This window comes from Salvelinus sp. IW2-2015, linkage group LG2 (assembly GCF_002910315.2).
Source record: "Salvelinus sp. IW2-2015 linkage group LG2, ASM291031v2, whole genome shotgun sequence".
NCBI lineage: Eukaryota > Metazoa > Chordata > Actinopteri > Salmoniformes > Salmonidae > Salvelinus > Salvelinus sp. IW2-2015.
Genome location: NC_036839.1, coordinates 24,901,708 through 24,918,748, shown reverse-complemented (window position 1 = coordinate 24,918,748; position 17,041 = coordinate 24,901,708). Strand labels below are relative to the sequence as shown.

Sequence of the window (17,041 nt, the reverse complement as noted above, 5' to 3'; positions counted from 1 at the left end):
GTCTGGGTTGGCGCCCCCCCCCCCGCGGGTTTGTGCCGTGGGGGAGATCTTCATAGGCTATACTCGGCCTTGTCTCAGGATGGTAAATTGGTGGTTGAAGATATCCCTCTAGTGGTGTGGGGGCTGTGCTTTGGCAAAGTGGGTGAGATTATCGTCAGACAGACAGACACAGTGTCTCCCGAACCCTCCAGTATTTATGTTGCAATAGTCTCTCTCTCTTTCTTTCTCTCTCTCTCTCTCTCCTGTTCTGCCTGCGGCTATGGAACCCTGACCTGTTCACCGCATGTGCTACCTTGTCCCAGACCTGCTGTTTTCAACTCTCTAGAGACAGCATGTGCGTAGAGATACTCTGAATGATCGGCTATGAAAAGCCAACTGACATTTACTCCTGAGGTGCTGATCTGTTGCTCCCTCTACAACCACTGTGATTATTATTATCTGACCCTGATTGGTCATCTATGAACATTTGAAAACCTTGGCCATGTTCTGTTATAATCTCCACCCGGCACAGGCAGAAGAGGCTGGCCACCCTCATAGCCTGGTTCCTCTCTAGGTTCCTTCCTAGGTTCCGGCCTTTCTAGGGAGTTTTTCCTAGCCACCGTGCTTCTACATCTGCATTGCTGCTGTTTGGGGTTTTAGGCTGGGTTTCTGTACAGCACTTTGTGACATCAGCTGATTAAAGAACGGCTTAATAAATACATTTGATTGAAATTTGATTGATAATCTAAGTTAACGGTCCTAATTGGAAAAACCCTGATAAGTAAAAGTAGACTCAGTATTGTCACCACCTTGCTTCTGGATTTGGCTGTAACATACATGTTTGAGTCAAAGGTTAGAGGATATACACGAAGGTCAACGTGTCTGATACAGTGACCAGACTGTGTATCGAGGGCCAGGTCAGTGGGGTTAGGGTTAGAGGTCAGAGGATAGAGGTCAAGTGTCTGATAGAGTACCCTGACTGTGGATCCAGGGCCAGGTCAGTGGGGTTCCTGATACCAGTGCTGACCAGGACAGAGGGGTACAGGCCGTTAGCTTTAGACACCTCCAGGCTCTTCCTCTCGATGTCACACCAGTACAGGTTCTTCCCTATCCAGTCCAGGGCCAGCGCACTGGGGACGGCCGTACGATGGACTATCTGGTGAAAAGGAGAGGGGGGTATAAACAACTAGCAGAGACAATGACAACAACAAACTAAACACTCATTATATGATTAATGCCTGAAACAAGTGAAAAACCAAATATTAATGATGGTAGAATCCTACAGTAACTCTCCATCAATGTCTCTCATCTCAGGCAGCTTTTGAATTAGCAAACCAGTTGTTTTGAATAAACAATGATAGTGCCAGCTGGCACATGAAACTGGTACTTTGAAACACTATTTAAAACCCAAGAACACCCATGCAACACCCACCCACCCAAGAACACCCATGCCATTAAAAGACATGATGCACTTTGAGGTCTTCTTTATCATCATTTGCAAGAGAAATATATATAAATATATAGACTAGGCTGTACCCTAAGCAGTAATTTAGACTAAACTGGAGCTTTAAATAGTCTCCAAAATGTAACAGATTTTGTTATCCATCAGAAAAAGGTGCTCCGAAGAAGGTAAAAAGACAGAGGGAGAAGGTGGTTAATAACACATTAAGTAGAGCCTGTGATATTCTGCTAGCCCCTCTATTCTTGTTGCATTGATTTAAAAGGTCATCAACTGTCAAAATCATGTTTTCCATGAAATTAGATGATATTTAAAGGAAACCAGATGATGACCAAAGTCTGAAAAATGACTGTTACTTCTACATTGATAAAGTTTGATCATAAAGTTAGTCATCCCCTCCCCCATGTCAAACACTTGGATTTATTATTAAGGGAACAAGGTAACATCACGTTAACTCTCATTTTAACACACCAAGGGCAACATGATATTCTCTAACCTAATTTAAGTAAGTTCCGCCTTGTAACCAACATCGTAGAAGGAGTGTTTGCAGAGAGAGCGTGGTATATATAGCTAGATAGCTATTCTACTGGTGCCAAAATTTGACTGTAGGGTGTCAGCAAATATAATGAAAAGTTGACCTTATTCATCTATGGCAAAGATACTTATACTGTATGTTTCCCCTTTCATATGTGTCTGGTGTTAGCTAGTTACTGGCTAGCTAGGTCTTCAGCCAGCATAGAACAAAAGGGCGTGACACATACGTCAGTGCTGCTGTGAACCGGATTACAAGAGACATGCCAAACAGGAGATTTATATATAACAAAATCAATTATTGATGCAATTTTATTATAAAGACAGTTGTGGCTTTAGCAACTTGAACCAGCACTGAAATTTGAGCAGTGAGTTTAATTTCTCCCCCCTTGTCTCTGCTTGTTCCAGGTTGAAGGAAATCCCACCCTGACATCGTGCCGATGTAAAGAACTTGTTGTGAACCTTCCATCCACCAGGATAATCATTATATCCTAGGATATTATTCAGGAGTGTGCAACATTGCAATGTTAGATAGAAATAGATTCACACATGTTGTTGTTTATCATGCAGATTTGCAGATTTGTTTATCATGCAGATTTAAAAAAAAGTGTTGATATCTCCACATGCTTATGSTTTTGAGGCTTGGGCATCTGTTAACTGCAGATCATCTGTCTAATGCCTTGCAGGTAATGCCTTGCAAGGGGCGTGGAATGCATCAATAAATGTACAATGCTGTATTCATTTTATTTACTTTATACAGTGCATTCGGAAAGTATTCAGACAACTTCACTTTTTCCACATTTTGCTACGCTACAGCCTTACTCTAAAATTGATTAAATTACATTTTCCGTCATCAATCTACACACAATACCCCATAATGACAAAGCAAAAACAGTTTAGAAATTTTAGCAAATTAATACAACATTTTTAACAGAAATATCTCATTGACATAAGGATTCAGATCCTTTGCTATGAGACTCGAAATTCATMCTTGAGATGTTTCTACAACTTCATTGGAGTCTACCTGTGGTAAATTGATTGGACATGATTTGGAAAGGCACACACCTGTCTATATAAGGTCACACAGTTGACAGTCCATGCCAGAGCAAAAACCAAGCCATGAGGTCGAAGGAATTGTCCGTAGAGCTCTGAGATAGGACTGTGTCAAGGCACAGACTTGTGGAAGAGTACCAAAAAATATCTGCAGCATTGAAGGTCCCCAAAAACCCAGTGGCCTCCATCATTCTTCAATGGAAGAACTTTGGAACCACCCAGACTAATGGCGACACCTAAAGGACTCTCAGACCATGAGAAACACATCTGGAGGAAACCAGGCATCGCTCAACATCTGGCCAATACCATCCCTACGGTCAAACATGGTGATGACAGCGTCATGCTGTGGGGATGTTTTTCAGCGGCAGGAAATGGGAAACTAGTCARGATTGAGGGAAAGTTGAACCGAGCAAAGTACAGAGACATCCTTGATGAAAACCTGCTCCAGAGCGCTCAGGACCTCAGAATGGGGCAAAGGTTCACCTTCCAACAGGACAACAACACTAAGCACATGGTCAACACAATGCAGGAGTGGCTTCGGGAAAAGTCTCTGAATGTCCTTGAGCGGCCCAGCCAGAGCCTGGACTTGAACCCGATCAAACATCTCTGTAGAGACCTAAAAATAACTGTGCAGCGACACTCACCATCCAACCTGACAGAGCTTGAGAGGATCTACAGAGAAGAATAGGAGAAACTATTTTGCTTTGTCATTATGAGTTATTGTGTGTAGATTGATGAGGGGAAAAAACTATTTAATACATTTTAGAAAAGGCTGTAACGTAACAAAATGTGGAAAACGTGAAGGGGTCTGGATACTTTCTGAATGCACTTTATAAAACATACATACATACATACATACATATATATATATATATATATACACATTACACATCATTGATGCAATTTCAATGTTGTTTGAGTTTCTTTGTGTATCACCAAATTAGCTTGAGATGATTTTACTGCAACATTGGTCACTGCATCCAAGTTGCTTGACATAGGTATTTCAAAGAGCTGTCAGTCAAGGCGAGCTCATGAATATAAGCTCCCCGCCCACTCAGCCTGTCTTTTCAAACTTCCTGGTAGTTAGCGATGAGAGAAAATGTACTTTTCAGGATGACTGTTCAGGACCTTTAAAAGACTGCTTCATGTGAAAATGAAGGTTAACTCATGCGAAATGTCAAGAAAACGCACTAATCTGATGAATCCACACAACATATTTGATCACCTCTAATCCTGGAAACTCTTTACCTCGCAACAAGAAAGTGTCGTTTGTGCTTGTTTACCATTTTGAAAGTACACCACAACATGGATGCCTCTGATGGTTCTTTAATGGCATAGAATTGGGCTTTATGTGAAACACCCTTTCTCCTCTGAATGGTCTTCAGAGGGAGGTTTCTCAGTATTTCAACCACCCACAGATGAATCAATTCACACCTGCTGACTATAGACAATGAGCATAGAACTATAATCACCATCAAGATAGAAGATGTTAAGTATTTCAAACATAACTGAGCCAACATAATGGTGTTCTCTGTCTTACATTTAGGTGGGCTGGCTCCATTATTATGTGGATCTCACTGGAGGCGCTGCCTTTGGCTCTGACATGTATTCTGACTACAAATCACCTCTTTTGCCTCTAATTACCTTTAATTATGCTTTAACATCCTGTTTGAACACAGTCAACGACCATAGGAGCACACGCTGGAGGCTCGCTAAGGGCTGTTATTGGAAAGGTAGGTAAGATCTAGGATGTTCTGTCAGCACAATATAATTAAAAACAAAAAACTGWTTTAAGTGAGAAGTAGGCATTGGTCTGACGGCGAAAAGAAAGGAAATTGCTAGAGCAATTTTTAAAACAAGACAGAGAAAGTTGGTTGTTTAACCTAACAGAAAAGACAGGACAAATATTACAACAAATATTATGGTTAAACTCAAATATACTAATTGATTTAAAAAAAACTAGATTCCAAAAGTTAAGCCATATTTGTTGTAATATTTGTTCTGTCTTTTCTGGTAGGTTAAACTACTAACTTTCTCTGTCTTGTTTTAAAAAGTGATATTTTGGAGATTATTTCATTTTCAAATAACCGAAAAACGGTAGAGTCTTTGTATAGTCTTGAACACGGGGTGAGACRTTCTTACCAATCTGCTTGTCCCGCCCTGACCTTAGAGATCCTTTAAATTCTCTATTTGGTAGGTCAGGGTGTGACTAAGGTGGGAAATCTATGTTTATATTTCTTTGTTGGCCGAGTATGGTTCCCAATCAGAGGCAGCTGTCTATCGTTGTCTCTGATTGGGGATCATACTTAGGCAGCCCTTTTTCCCACCTTCTGTTGTGGGATCTTGTCTTTGTTTGTTGCATGGGTTGCACCCCTAAGCATTTCGGTCGTTGAGTTGTTTATTGTTTTTTTGGTGGAACATTTAAATTAAAGAAAATGTATGCCTACCACGCTGCACCTTGGTTTTCATCTTTCAACGAACGTTACACTGCTAGAGAACCAATTTGGATAGATTATTTTTTTTATTGTGATAAGACACTCAAACGGTCAGACTTTTACTAATCAGTTTATCAAAATATTGTATTTTCATGGAATTATTTAAAAAACACTATTCACATGTATGACGGATGCATATTTTGCATATATTTACAGATAAAATGACACTTAAAATCAAAACGAGATATAAAAAACACCTCTGTAAAAGTCTGACTATAAGACCTAAGAACCTGTGTGTGGGATAATGTGAATGTATGTCCTTAGAAGACTGAGAAAAGTTAATTGCCGCTTTGAGTGTCATTTTGAGAAAATGCAATTAAAATGTACTTTCCATAAATATGACCATTTATGTCACATTAATTAAACGCTTATTCCTATATCACTTCTAAACTGACAAACATAAAATATACCTTTTACAAATACATTAGCAGGTTTAATAAATTTGTTTCAAGCAATAGAGCATATGCTTTGAATACTGGTCTATTAGGCAAATATGCAGTTTTGAGATTCTCATATCACTTTGCTCAACTTGTCACTTACAAGGATTTTGTATGGCTGTTGAAATGTACAGAACATTAATCAGCTATGCCTGCCCCATATGTAAGGCCCTCTGAGTTGTTGCTGGTGCCGCTTTACTTTCTTGACTTTGTCATTGGACCTGCGCCTACGCTTGGCACACTCTGTTGAAGCAGCATCATCTCTCACAACATGCCTCGCATCCTCCTCTCTGATTGCTTCCAGTGTCACCAAAGTGCTGTCAAGCCACAATTTGTCCATCACATTTGATATAGCAGTGGCTCCCGCCATACTGGCTGCTGTGTCAATGCGGCTTTTTTGCCCACAAAGACAGTTTTAGGGCATCGCGATCCATATTACAGAGTTCAGACATTCATTTGCATTCTGGGTTCCTCCGTGCTGCATTCTTTTGAGAAGGTTATCATTTGACATCCTATGATATAGAGGTACCATTTTCTGTGCAACCTCTCTATTCAAAAAAGTATGGCCTCCATGGTTTTTGTGACTGGGTGGATCTTCACCATTTTCTAGGGCTCGCTGGTACCAGCACCAAGATGACGAACATCTACCGCGATTAGGGATTTTGTCTGTTGACATGGAATGGACAAGATCAGCCCAGATAGCATTCTTCATGCCCTCTACATCACCCTGGTTATTAAGAATCTCACCCCTGTAATAGTTTTGCAGACTCTTACATTTTTGTGCAGTGAGGTCCCTACACCTCTCCCCCCAAGGTGTTTCTCTGAACTACGTTTACGAAGCGCTGTTCCCATCCTCTTGTGGGCATGATTGATGCATTCTAGATTCCCTATCTCAATGCATGGGTAGGGATCTAATTTGACAACTGCCTTGTATGCAGTACTGTCACCATCTGTAAGCATCTGGGTGTAACGAATGTGGTGGCGACTGACTGATCTGGCCCACATGCGTTTAGCTGCTTCCTGCTCCATGCTTTGCTCGAACCTGAGATGTTTTGAGCACAGTCATCTGCATGTGAATCCTTCCATTCCCTACACTCCTCCTCACTAATTCCACTTTTCCTTTTCATCACACATGCATGGCAGTATACACCTCATAGTCTATCACTAGACCTGTTACAATGTATCTGCACACACATATGCTATTCTAATTATCTTTGCAGCACTCTCCATTGACTGTGGCCCTCTCTGAGTCTCTGCAACTAAAGTATTTATTATGATGTCTGTTGACATTGCAGTCATAACTGCATGACTAAATGTCAGCATGTTACCCTATGTAAATATTACCATGTCAATATGTATTTACTTTATGTAAAACTAATTTCTCAGTAATCACAGTAGGCTACAGCCATATGACACTGGAGGCCTATGCGACAGTCTCATTGTATAGTTATGTTTTCCTATCACTCTGTTTATTCACTTTGAATACATTTGCTGGAGCAAGGAAATCTATACAMAGCAAGTCACCTGACAATAATGTGCTACTCTCTCTTGGCAGGGTAGCCTAGTGGTTAGAGCGTTGGGCTAGTAACCAGAAGGTTGCAAGTTCAAATCCCCGAGCTGACAAGGTACAAATCTGTCGTTCTGCCCCTGAACAACTCGCTGTTCCTAGGCTGTCATTGAAAGTAAGAATTTGTTCTTAACTGACTTAGTTAAATAAAGATAAAATAAAATACAAATTTACCTGTCACTCTCCTGTTATGTCTCTGATATGAGCTGAGATGCAACGAAGAAATCCCTAGAACTTTGCTTATTTTCTTAAGTACAGCATAACCAAGTCCAAGTTCATGGGCTAGAAGAACCATCCTCACATTTATGTCAAATGCCACATCTCCCCTTGAGCATTCCTGCAGCCTGGAGGAAGTGTAAACACTCCTCCTAAATGCATCACAATCACCTTCACAGTGTGCACATTCTATCATGACAGAATTACAGAATCCCTGGTTGGTGGGGTGTTTAGAGATTTTCAGTCCGGTGTGTAGACACTTAGGGCAAGTTAAATCATGTTCAAGTTGGTTTATTTGTGACATGTGGAATAAAAGCCACTGTTGGCTGGCTGGCTGGTTGATCGCTGCTAGCTGTCATCTTTGTCTAAACTAATTTCTGTCTCGACTTGCTGCTGCCGGCTACCTCCTTTTCCTCATCTACCTGTACTGCCACTGCCACATCCAGAGAGGTTGGATAAATTATGTAGATTTTCTATGAGGCTGTGGAGGGATCCAAATTGTGGATTTAAAAGAAAACATGAATCATCAGCGTACCATGACACATTTCTTTTTAAGCCCTGGGATTTCTAGCCCCTTAATATTATTGTTGGATTTGATTTTAATAGCTAACATTTCGATGGACGTTATAAATAGATATGCCGACAGTGGACAACCTTGTTTAAAACTTCTTGTCAATAGGGGGGCGCTGTTTCCACTTTGGAAAAAATCGTGCCCAAATTAAACGGCCTCGTACTCTGTTCTAGATCATACAATATGCATATTATTATTACTATTGGATAGAAAACACTCTGACGTTTCTAAAACTGTTTGAATTATATCTGTGAGTAAAACATAACTCATTTGGCAGCAAACTTCCATACAGGAGGTGAAAAATCTGAAAACGAGGCTCTGTTTCAGGGCCTGCCTATTCAACTGGCTTTTATTTATCGATATGTATGCACTTCATACGCCTTCCACTAGATGTCAACAGGCAGTGGAAGGTTGAATGGGGTGTCTAGCTTGATCTGAGGCCGAATAAGAGCTTTTGGAGTGACAGGTCTGCCCTTTTGTCAGTTTTCCACGGCGCGCGAAGGAGCTCCACATTGTCTTCTGAAAAGCGTTCGGTATACATGGCGAATATCTCCGGCTCTGATTTTATTTGATACATATGAGAAAAACATCATAAAGTAGGATTTTTCAACCGAGTTTGATCAGTTTATTCAACGTTTATTGGGAATTTTGGATTTTTTTGTTCCATGCGCTAAGAGAAGATGGGCATGTTCGCGCCACATGGCTAGCCAAAGTTGCTAATTCGACAGACGAAATGGACATTCTAAAACCAAACAACGATTTATTCTGGAAATAGGACTCCTTGCACAACATTCTGATGGAAGCTCAAGAAAGGTAAGAGAATATTTATGATGTTATTTCGTATTTTTGTGGTAAATGTTGGCTTCAACTCGGCGGAGAATATGTGAGCGCTGTCTCACAATAATGCATTTTGTATGTTTTACTAAAGTAATTTTTTTAAATCTAACACAGCGGTTGCATTAAGAACCAGTGTATCTTTCATTTGCTGTACAACATGTATTTTTTAGTAAAGTTTATGATGAGTTCTTTGATTAGATTAGGTGACTGTCCAAAATATCTCCGGAGATTTTGGTGAATTGTTGCTACGTATTCACAATGTATAACCACGATTTGCAGCTCTAAATATGCACATTTTCGAACAAAACATAAATGTATTGTATAACATGATGTTATAAGACTGTCATCTGATGAAGTTGTTCAAGGTTAGTGATTCATTTTATCTCTATTTTGTCGGTTTTGTGCAAGCTATTTTGGCGGGGAGTAAATTGCGTTGTGTGTTTGGYTACTGTAGTGAGCTACTAGAAATATATATTGTGTTTTCGCTGTAAACACTTAAAAAAATCGGAAATATTGGCTGATATGATGTGATATGATATGATATTGGCTGACAAGATGTTTATCTTTCATTTGCTGTACACCATGTATTTTTAATAAATGTTTTATGGTGAGTATTTATGTATTTCATCTTGCTCTCTGTAATTATTCTGGCTGCTTTGGTGCTATTTGTGATGGTGGCTGCAATGTAAAACCAGTATTTGTAGCTATAAATATGCAAATTTTCGAACAAAACATAATGCATTGTATAACATGATGTTATAAGACTGTCATCTGATGAAGTTGTTCAAGGTTAGTGATTAATTTKATCTCTATTTCTGGATTTTGTAAAAGCTACCTATGCGGTGGAAACATGGTGAAAACATGCCGTTGTGTGTTTGGCTATTGTGGTTAGCTAATAGAAATACATATTGTGTTTTCGCTGTAAAACATTTTAAAAATCAGAAATGATGGCTGGATTCACAAGATGTTTATCTTTCATTTGCTGTATTGGACTTGTGATTTCATGAAAATGATATTATATGATATCCCTGTCCCGTTAGGCTAGGCTATGCTAGTCAGCTTTTTTGATGAGGATGCTCCCTGATCCGGAATGGGTATGAAGTAAAGGTTAACTCCTCTTAACAGTTTAATACTTTCTGAGAAGTAGCCATAATTTAAGATTTTACACCTAGGGTTACTGTACATAACTTTAACCCATTGTATCAGAGATTCCCCAACATGTAAATATTCCAGGCATTCATATATCAATTCCAGTCGTACTTATTCAAAAGCCTTTTCAAAGTCAGCTATGAATACCAGGCATCGTTCCCAGATCTTTCATAGTGCTCTATTGTTTCCAGTACTTGTCCTTATTTTATCTCCAATGTATTGTCCATGTAAAAAACCTGTCTGATTAGGATGAATAATATCTGACAATACCTGTTTACTTCTATGCGCTATGCATTTTGCATCACACCACTGAAGTGTAAGGGGCCTCCATTTTTTTTAATGGGCTGGATCTTTATATTTACTACTTGTGTCCTGTTTCAGTAATAATGAAATCAGACCTTGTTGAGTATCTGATAATCTACAATTATTATAGGAGTGGTTAAAACATGCTAATATCGGTCCTCTGAGTACATTAAAAAACAGTTTGATATACCTTAACTGGTATGCCATCCAGCCCTGGAGTTTTCCGACTTAAAGCTTTAATTGCATCAAGAAATTCATCCTCTGTAATTAGGCCTTCACATGAATCTTTCTGTAWAGCTGTTAATTTTCCATTATTAATAGAAAAAAATGTCCTTACAATTAACTTTGGTTAGTGGATATGGAGGAGACGGAAACAAAAACATATGTTTAAAGTACTTTGCTTCCTCTTTCAAAATATCCTTTGTGTCACGCCCTGACCGTAGAGAGCTTTTTATGTCTCTATTTTGGTTTGGTCAGGGTGTGATTTGGGTGGGCATTCTATGTTCTGTATTTCTAGGTTTTGTATTTCTTTGTTTCTGGCCGAGTGTGGTTCCCAATCAGAGGCAGCTGTCTATCGTTGTCTCTGATTGGGGATCATACTTAGGCTGCCCTTTTCCATCTTTCTGTGTGGGATCTTGTTCTTGTGTGCAGGTAGTCTGCACAACGAAGCTGTTCGGTCGTTGTATTCTTTATTGGTTTTTCTTTTCTAAAGTTTCACTTCGTTAATAAATTATGTGGAACTCAAAGAACGCGGCGCCTTGGTCTCATCCTTCCGACGACACCCGTTACACTTTGGTTAATCATGGGTGACTCAGTAATTTGTAACAAGTTTCAGAAAATGATTTTTGGTAGAATTTCTATGTTGAAGATTAAAAAGGAATTTGATGCACTTTTCCCTATAGTCCATACAGTTCGCTATATTTTTTATAATATATTACACTTAATCTTTCTTAAATAAGTTCCACCATTTCTTTTAGTTTTTCCTTTAATGTATTCTATGCCTCTATTGTACAGTTTTATTGCTATCCACTGTACTGTTGGTCCCTCTATTTCCTTTGTTAATATTAATTATTTTGACCTAAATTGCTTTTGTTTTAAAAGATCAGTATTGAATTGCATAGCACATTTAAAAGTGTACAACACAAGGGGATCTGCTGGCTTTGATTAAATGTACAAATCTGTTTATGGTCCAATAACATATTTAAAATAATCCATCTACCTTGCAGATCTGTTTGAACAATTTGCTAATTTGGATCTAAATTATTGTTAATTAATTTCATCATCCCTTTTGAGTTTCTTTGACCATGGAAGAACTATATTTCGCCCACATCAAACCTTATTCCACAAAACATAATCTAAAATTGTACAATTACAACTGGCTATACTTATTTCACCACTTATCATAATGAGATACAAGTATCAATTCTATTTATCATAATATATGTTTGTAAACTTACCATAACAAATGACCATAATGATTGAGTGTCCATATACTGTAGCGGTGCCATAGTATTTGCACTGCTACTGAGTAAACCTCCAATTGTTCTCCACTATTCCACCCGATAAAACCTCCCTCCATCCAAAGTTGGATTGTCTGGCAGACCATCCCTGTCCACCTCTATCTTAGGGCCTTTGGGATATTGGGACCCATCCTTTAAAAAGGGCACACAGTGCCACCCACACAACAGAAGCAGAAAAACTGCCAAAGCATTTCCAACACTCTCACCTTGATTGTAAACAGTTATTTTACAAATATATACAGTACCAGTCAAGTTTGGACACACCTACTCATTCAAGGGTTTTTCTTTATGTTTTGCTATTTTCTACATTGTAGAATAATAGTGAAGACATCAAAACTATGAACTTACACAAATGGAATCATGTAGTAACCAAAAAAGTGTTAAACAAATCAAAGTAGCCACCCTTAGCCTTGATGACAGGTTTGCACACTCTTGCCATTCTCTCAACCAGCTTCATGAGGTAGTCACCTGGAATGCATATAAATTAAAAGGTGTGCCTCGTTAAAAGTTCATTTGTGGAATTTCTTTCCTTCTTAATGCGTTTCATCCAATCAGTGTTGTTGTGACAAGGTAGGGGTGGTATACAGAACATAGCCCTATTTGGTAAAAGACCAAGTCCATATTATGGCAAGAACAGCTCAAATAAGCAAAGAGAAAAGACAGTCCATCAGTACTTTAAGACATGAAGGTCAGTCAATGAGGAACATTTCAAAAACTTGAAAGTTTCTTCAAGTGCAGTTGCAAAAACCATCATCTATGATGAAACTGGCTCTCATGAGGACTGCCACAGGAAAGGAATACCCAGAGTTACCTCTGCTGCAGAGGATAAGTTCATTACAGTTACCAGCCTCAGAAATTGAAGCCAAAATAAATGCTTCACAGAGTTCAAGTAAGAGACATCTCAAAATCAACTGTTCGGAGGAGACTGCGTCCGCCCTTCATTGTCATGGTTCCACCAGTCACCAGAGGGCAGCAGAGACATGAACAACACTAAGGTGTGTCCTATTTACTCATTATGATTTCCCTGTTAAAAGAGGTGTGTTTCTGTTGTCCTTTGCAGGAGATTGAATTTTTTATCGTGTGCGGTCGTTTCCTGAGTGAGTTTTCGAGATTTAGTGTTTGCTGTTTTTTAAGTGTACTGTGATCCTGCGAGTAAAGTATTCTTTATCCTTAACCACTGACTCCTCGTCTGGTCTCTTCTCTGATGCAGGGTCCACCTCACCATGTCACATTCAAAAGGACACCAATAAGAAGAGACTTGCTTGGGCCAAGAAACACAAGCAATGGACATTAGACCAGTGGAAATCTGTCCTTTGGTCTGATGAATACACATTTGAGATTTTTGGTTCCAACCACCGTGTCTTTGTGAGACACAGAGTAGGTGGATAGATGATATCTGAATGTGTGGTTGCCACCGTGAAGCATGGAGGAGGAGTTGTGATGGTGTGGAGATGCTTTGCTGGTGACACTGTGATTTACTTAGAATTCAAGTCACACTTAAACAGCATGGCTAACACAGCATTCTGCAGTGATACGCCATCCCATCAATGTTATAAATGACTATTGTAGCTGGAAACGGCAGATTTAAAAAGAAAAATGAAATATCTACATAGGCGTACAGGGGCCCATTATCAGCAACCATCACTCCTGTGTTGTGTTAGCTAATCCAAGTTTATAATTTTAAAAGGCTAATTGATCATTAGAAAACCCTTTTGCAATTATGTTAGCACAGCTGAAAACTGTTTCTGATTAAAACTGGCCTTCTTTAGACTAGGTGAGTATCTGGAGCATTGGCATTTGTGGGTTCGATTACAAGCTCAAAAAGGCCAGAAACAAAGAGCTTTCTATTCTTGTTCTGCGAAATGAAGGCTATTCCATGTGAGAAATTGCCAAGAAACTGAAGATCTCGTACAATGCTGTGTACTACTCCCTTCACAGAACAGCACAAACGGGCTCTAACCAGAATAGAAAGAGGAGTGGGAGGCCCCGGTGCACAACTGAGCAAGAGGACAAGTACATTAGAGTGTCTAGTTTGAGAAACAGACACCTCACAAGTCCTCAACTGGCAGCTTCATTAAATAGTACCTGCAAAACACCAGTCTCAACGATAAGAGGCGACTCCGGGATGCTCTTATGTCCAGTGCCTGTGTTATTTTGCCCATCTTAATCTTTTCTTTTTATTGGCCAGTCTGAGATATGGCTTTTACTTTGCAACTCTGCCTAGAAGGCCAGCATCCTGGAGTCGCCTCTTCACTGTTGATGTTGAGACTGGTGTTTTGCGGGTACTATTTAATGAAGCTGCCAGCTATTGGGCTCCGAGTGGTGCAGTGGTCTAGGGTATTGCATCTCAGTGCAAGAGCAGTCCCTGGTTTGAATTCAGGCAGCATCACATCCTGCCGTGATTGGGAGTCCCATAGGACGGCGCACAATTGGCCCAGCATCGTCTGGGTTTGGCCGAGGTAGGCTGTCATTGTAAATAAGGATATGTTCTTAACTGACTTGCCTGACTTAATTGGATGACATAATCAAAAATGACCTCACTCTTATTTTAGTCTCTGCCAAACGTTTGACTGGTACTGTATATATAACACAAAATCTTGCATATCTTAAATTATTTCCACAATTAACAAATAATATGTGTAATAATGGAGGCAGTTCATACGAAGGATTGTTACCTATAACCAGGATAATTACATATTTGGCAAGCAATTATTATTTCGGCAAACAATTATTGGGATTCATCCTGTATTGTCCCTAACATCATTACCCCATAGCAACAGTACCTACTTCTTACTTAAAATGTTAGGTTAGGGTTAGTTATAACATTACCTATAACCCAGGGGTCTATTGATAACATAATTGTCTAAATTGCATTGTCAAACAATGCCAAAGAAAAAACATTAATGTATGTAGAAAAACCCTCATCCATTCCTGTAAGTTTAAATATGGTACTGCTATATCTAAAAAAAAATCACATAATTTTCCATGCCTGAAAAGAGAAGAAACATATGCTCTTCATTTAACGGGGATTAACTTGCACAAATCCCCAGCTTTGCCTTCTCCCTGTCTTTGCCATAAAATAAGTAATATTGTTAGGCTATTGCTAGAGTCACTGTTCTCTTAATTAACCCCCATGCTAAAACTACAGATCTATCTCAAACCCTTTAGCTGGTTCTGAGCCATGGCAGGGTGGCATGGTGGTGTTGACAGTGTGGCAAACAAGGACTACTGGGCCAGTATCCAAAATGGCACCCTTTTGACCAGAGCCCTATCAGTCCTGGTCAAAGGTAGTGTACTACATAGGGAACAAGAGTATCATTTGGGACACAGTCTGGGTGTAATTGAGCTGAATGAGCCTCCTGCCCCCCACACACTAATTCTAATGAGTTGAGAGAACGGGGAGTGACGGGGCGGCCACCAGGTGTTCCTGTGACGTCTGCGTGTTCTGGGCTCCAATCCCATGACCCGAACGGACCTCCATGATTAAGCCAGAGAAAAGCTGTTATGTTACAGACCTGTTGCGTTCAGCTAATTGTTGTATTGTTAATAGGCATTGATTACAGTGTTGCCTCACTGTTTACTGTCTCAGTGAATGATACAAGTCCATTATGATGCCTGCCTATAAACAGGATGAAATGAATCAATTATCAACTGGGAGGAATGACATTTACAACCTCTAAAACCATTGAATGATGCATACCAAATGACACTCTATTCCTTTTATCGTGCAGTACTTTTGACCAGGGCCCATCATTTTGACCAGTGTACTATATAAGGTATAGGGTACCATTGGGACACAACTGAAGAGTGAACTTAGTTCATTCACACCGCAGTGTGCACTGCAGAATGATCCTCATCTACATAAAAGAAGCCAGCTGGGCATGAGAGGATGGTGAGAGGGAAATGGGGCATGGGGCATGGGAGCAAGCTCTCAGGGGTAAAATGGCATAAGGTAGGTAGCATATGGTAGGGGCATTCAGGGGCATTGACTACCCCCCTAGCAGCAGTACCTTAAGGTCACTCCCATTGAGTCTCATTCTGTTGATCCTCCGTCCACTGGGTCTGGAAGAGTCTATCCAGTAGATGAACTCCTTCTTGTAGTCAAAGTCTATGTGGATGATATTGTTCAGGCCCTGTAGATACAAGAGAGAAATTATTAGATTCAATTGACATTTATTGTCCTAAAAAAGGAAAATCTTACTGCAGATCAGACATTACATACATAAGCCACATAGAAACATATGCAGGAAACAAACAGTAAATAGTCAGACATGAACAATTGCCCCATGAACCAAATCTACATACAGTGGGGAGAACAAGTATTTGATACACTGCCGATTTTGTCGGTTTTCTTACTTACAAAGCATGTAGAGGTCTGTAATTTTTATCATAGGTACACTTCAACTGTGAGAGACAGAATCTAAAACAAAAATCCAGAAAATCACATTGTATGAATTTTTTTTCTTAGTTTTCTTTTTTAGTATTAAAAAAAATATATATATAATTTTTTTAAAATTTTATCCCATTTTCTCCCCAATTTTCGTGGTATCCAATCGCTAGTAATTACTATCTTGTCTCATCGCTACAACTCCCGTACGGGCTCGGGAGAGACGAAGGTCGAAAGCCATGCGTCCTCCGAAGCACAACCCAACCAAGCCGCACTGCTTCTTAACACAGCGCGCCTCCAACCCGGAAGCCAGCCGCACCAATGTGTCGGAGGAAACACCACGTACCAGGCCCCTTGGTTAGCGCGCACTGCGCCCGGCCCGCCACAGGAGTCGCTGGAGCGCGATGAGACAAGGAATCCCTACCGGCCAAACCCTCCCTAACCCGGACGACGCTATGCCAATTGTGCGTCGCCCCACGGACCTCCCGGTCGCGGCCGGCTGCGACAGAGCCTGGGCGCGAACCCAGAGACTGGTGG

General features: G+C 40.1%; 1 protein-coding gene across 1 annotated transcript in view; it reads right to left on the bottom strand.

The window, feature by feature from the left end:
- The window catches only part of lrp1bb (low density lipoprotein receptor-related protein 1Bb), a 393,420-nt gene that overhangs the window by 53,453 nt on the left and 322,926 nt on the right, over nt 1–17,041 (bottom strand). The window contains exons 58-59 of the mRNA XM_070446279.1: nt 16,128–16,250; nt 954–1,135 (exon numbers count right to left, since the gene is read on the bottom strand). Of these exons, the coding sequence (XP_070302380.1) occupies nt 954–1,135; nt 16,128–16,250 (305 nt within the window). The remainder of the gene's footprint in view (nt 1–953; nt 1,136–16,127; nt 16,251–17,041) is intronic.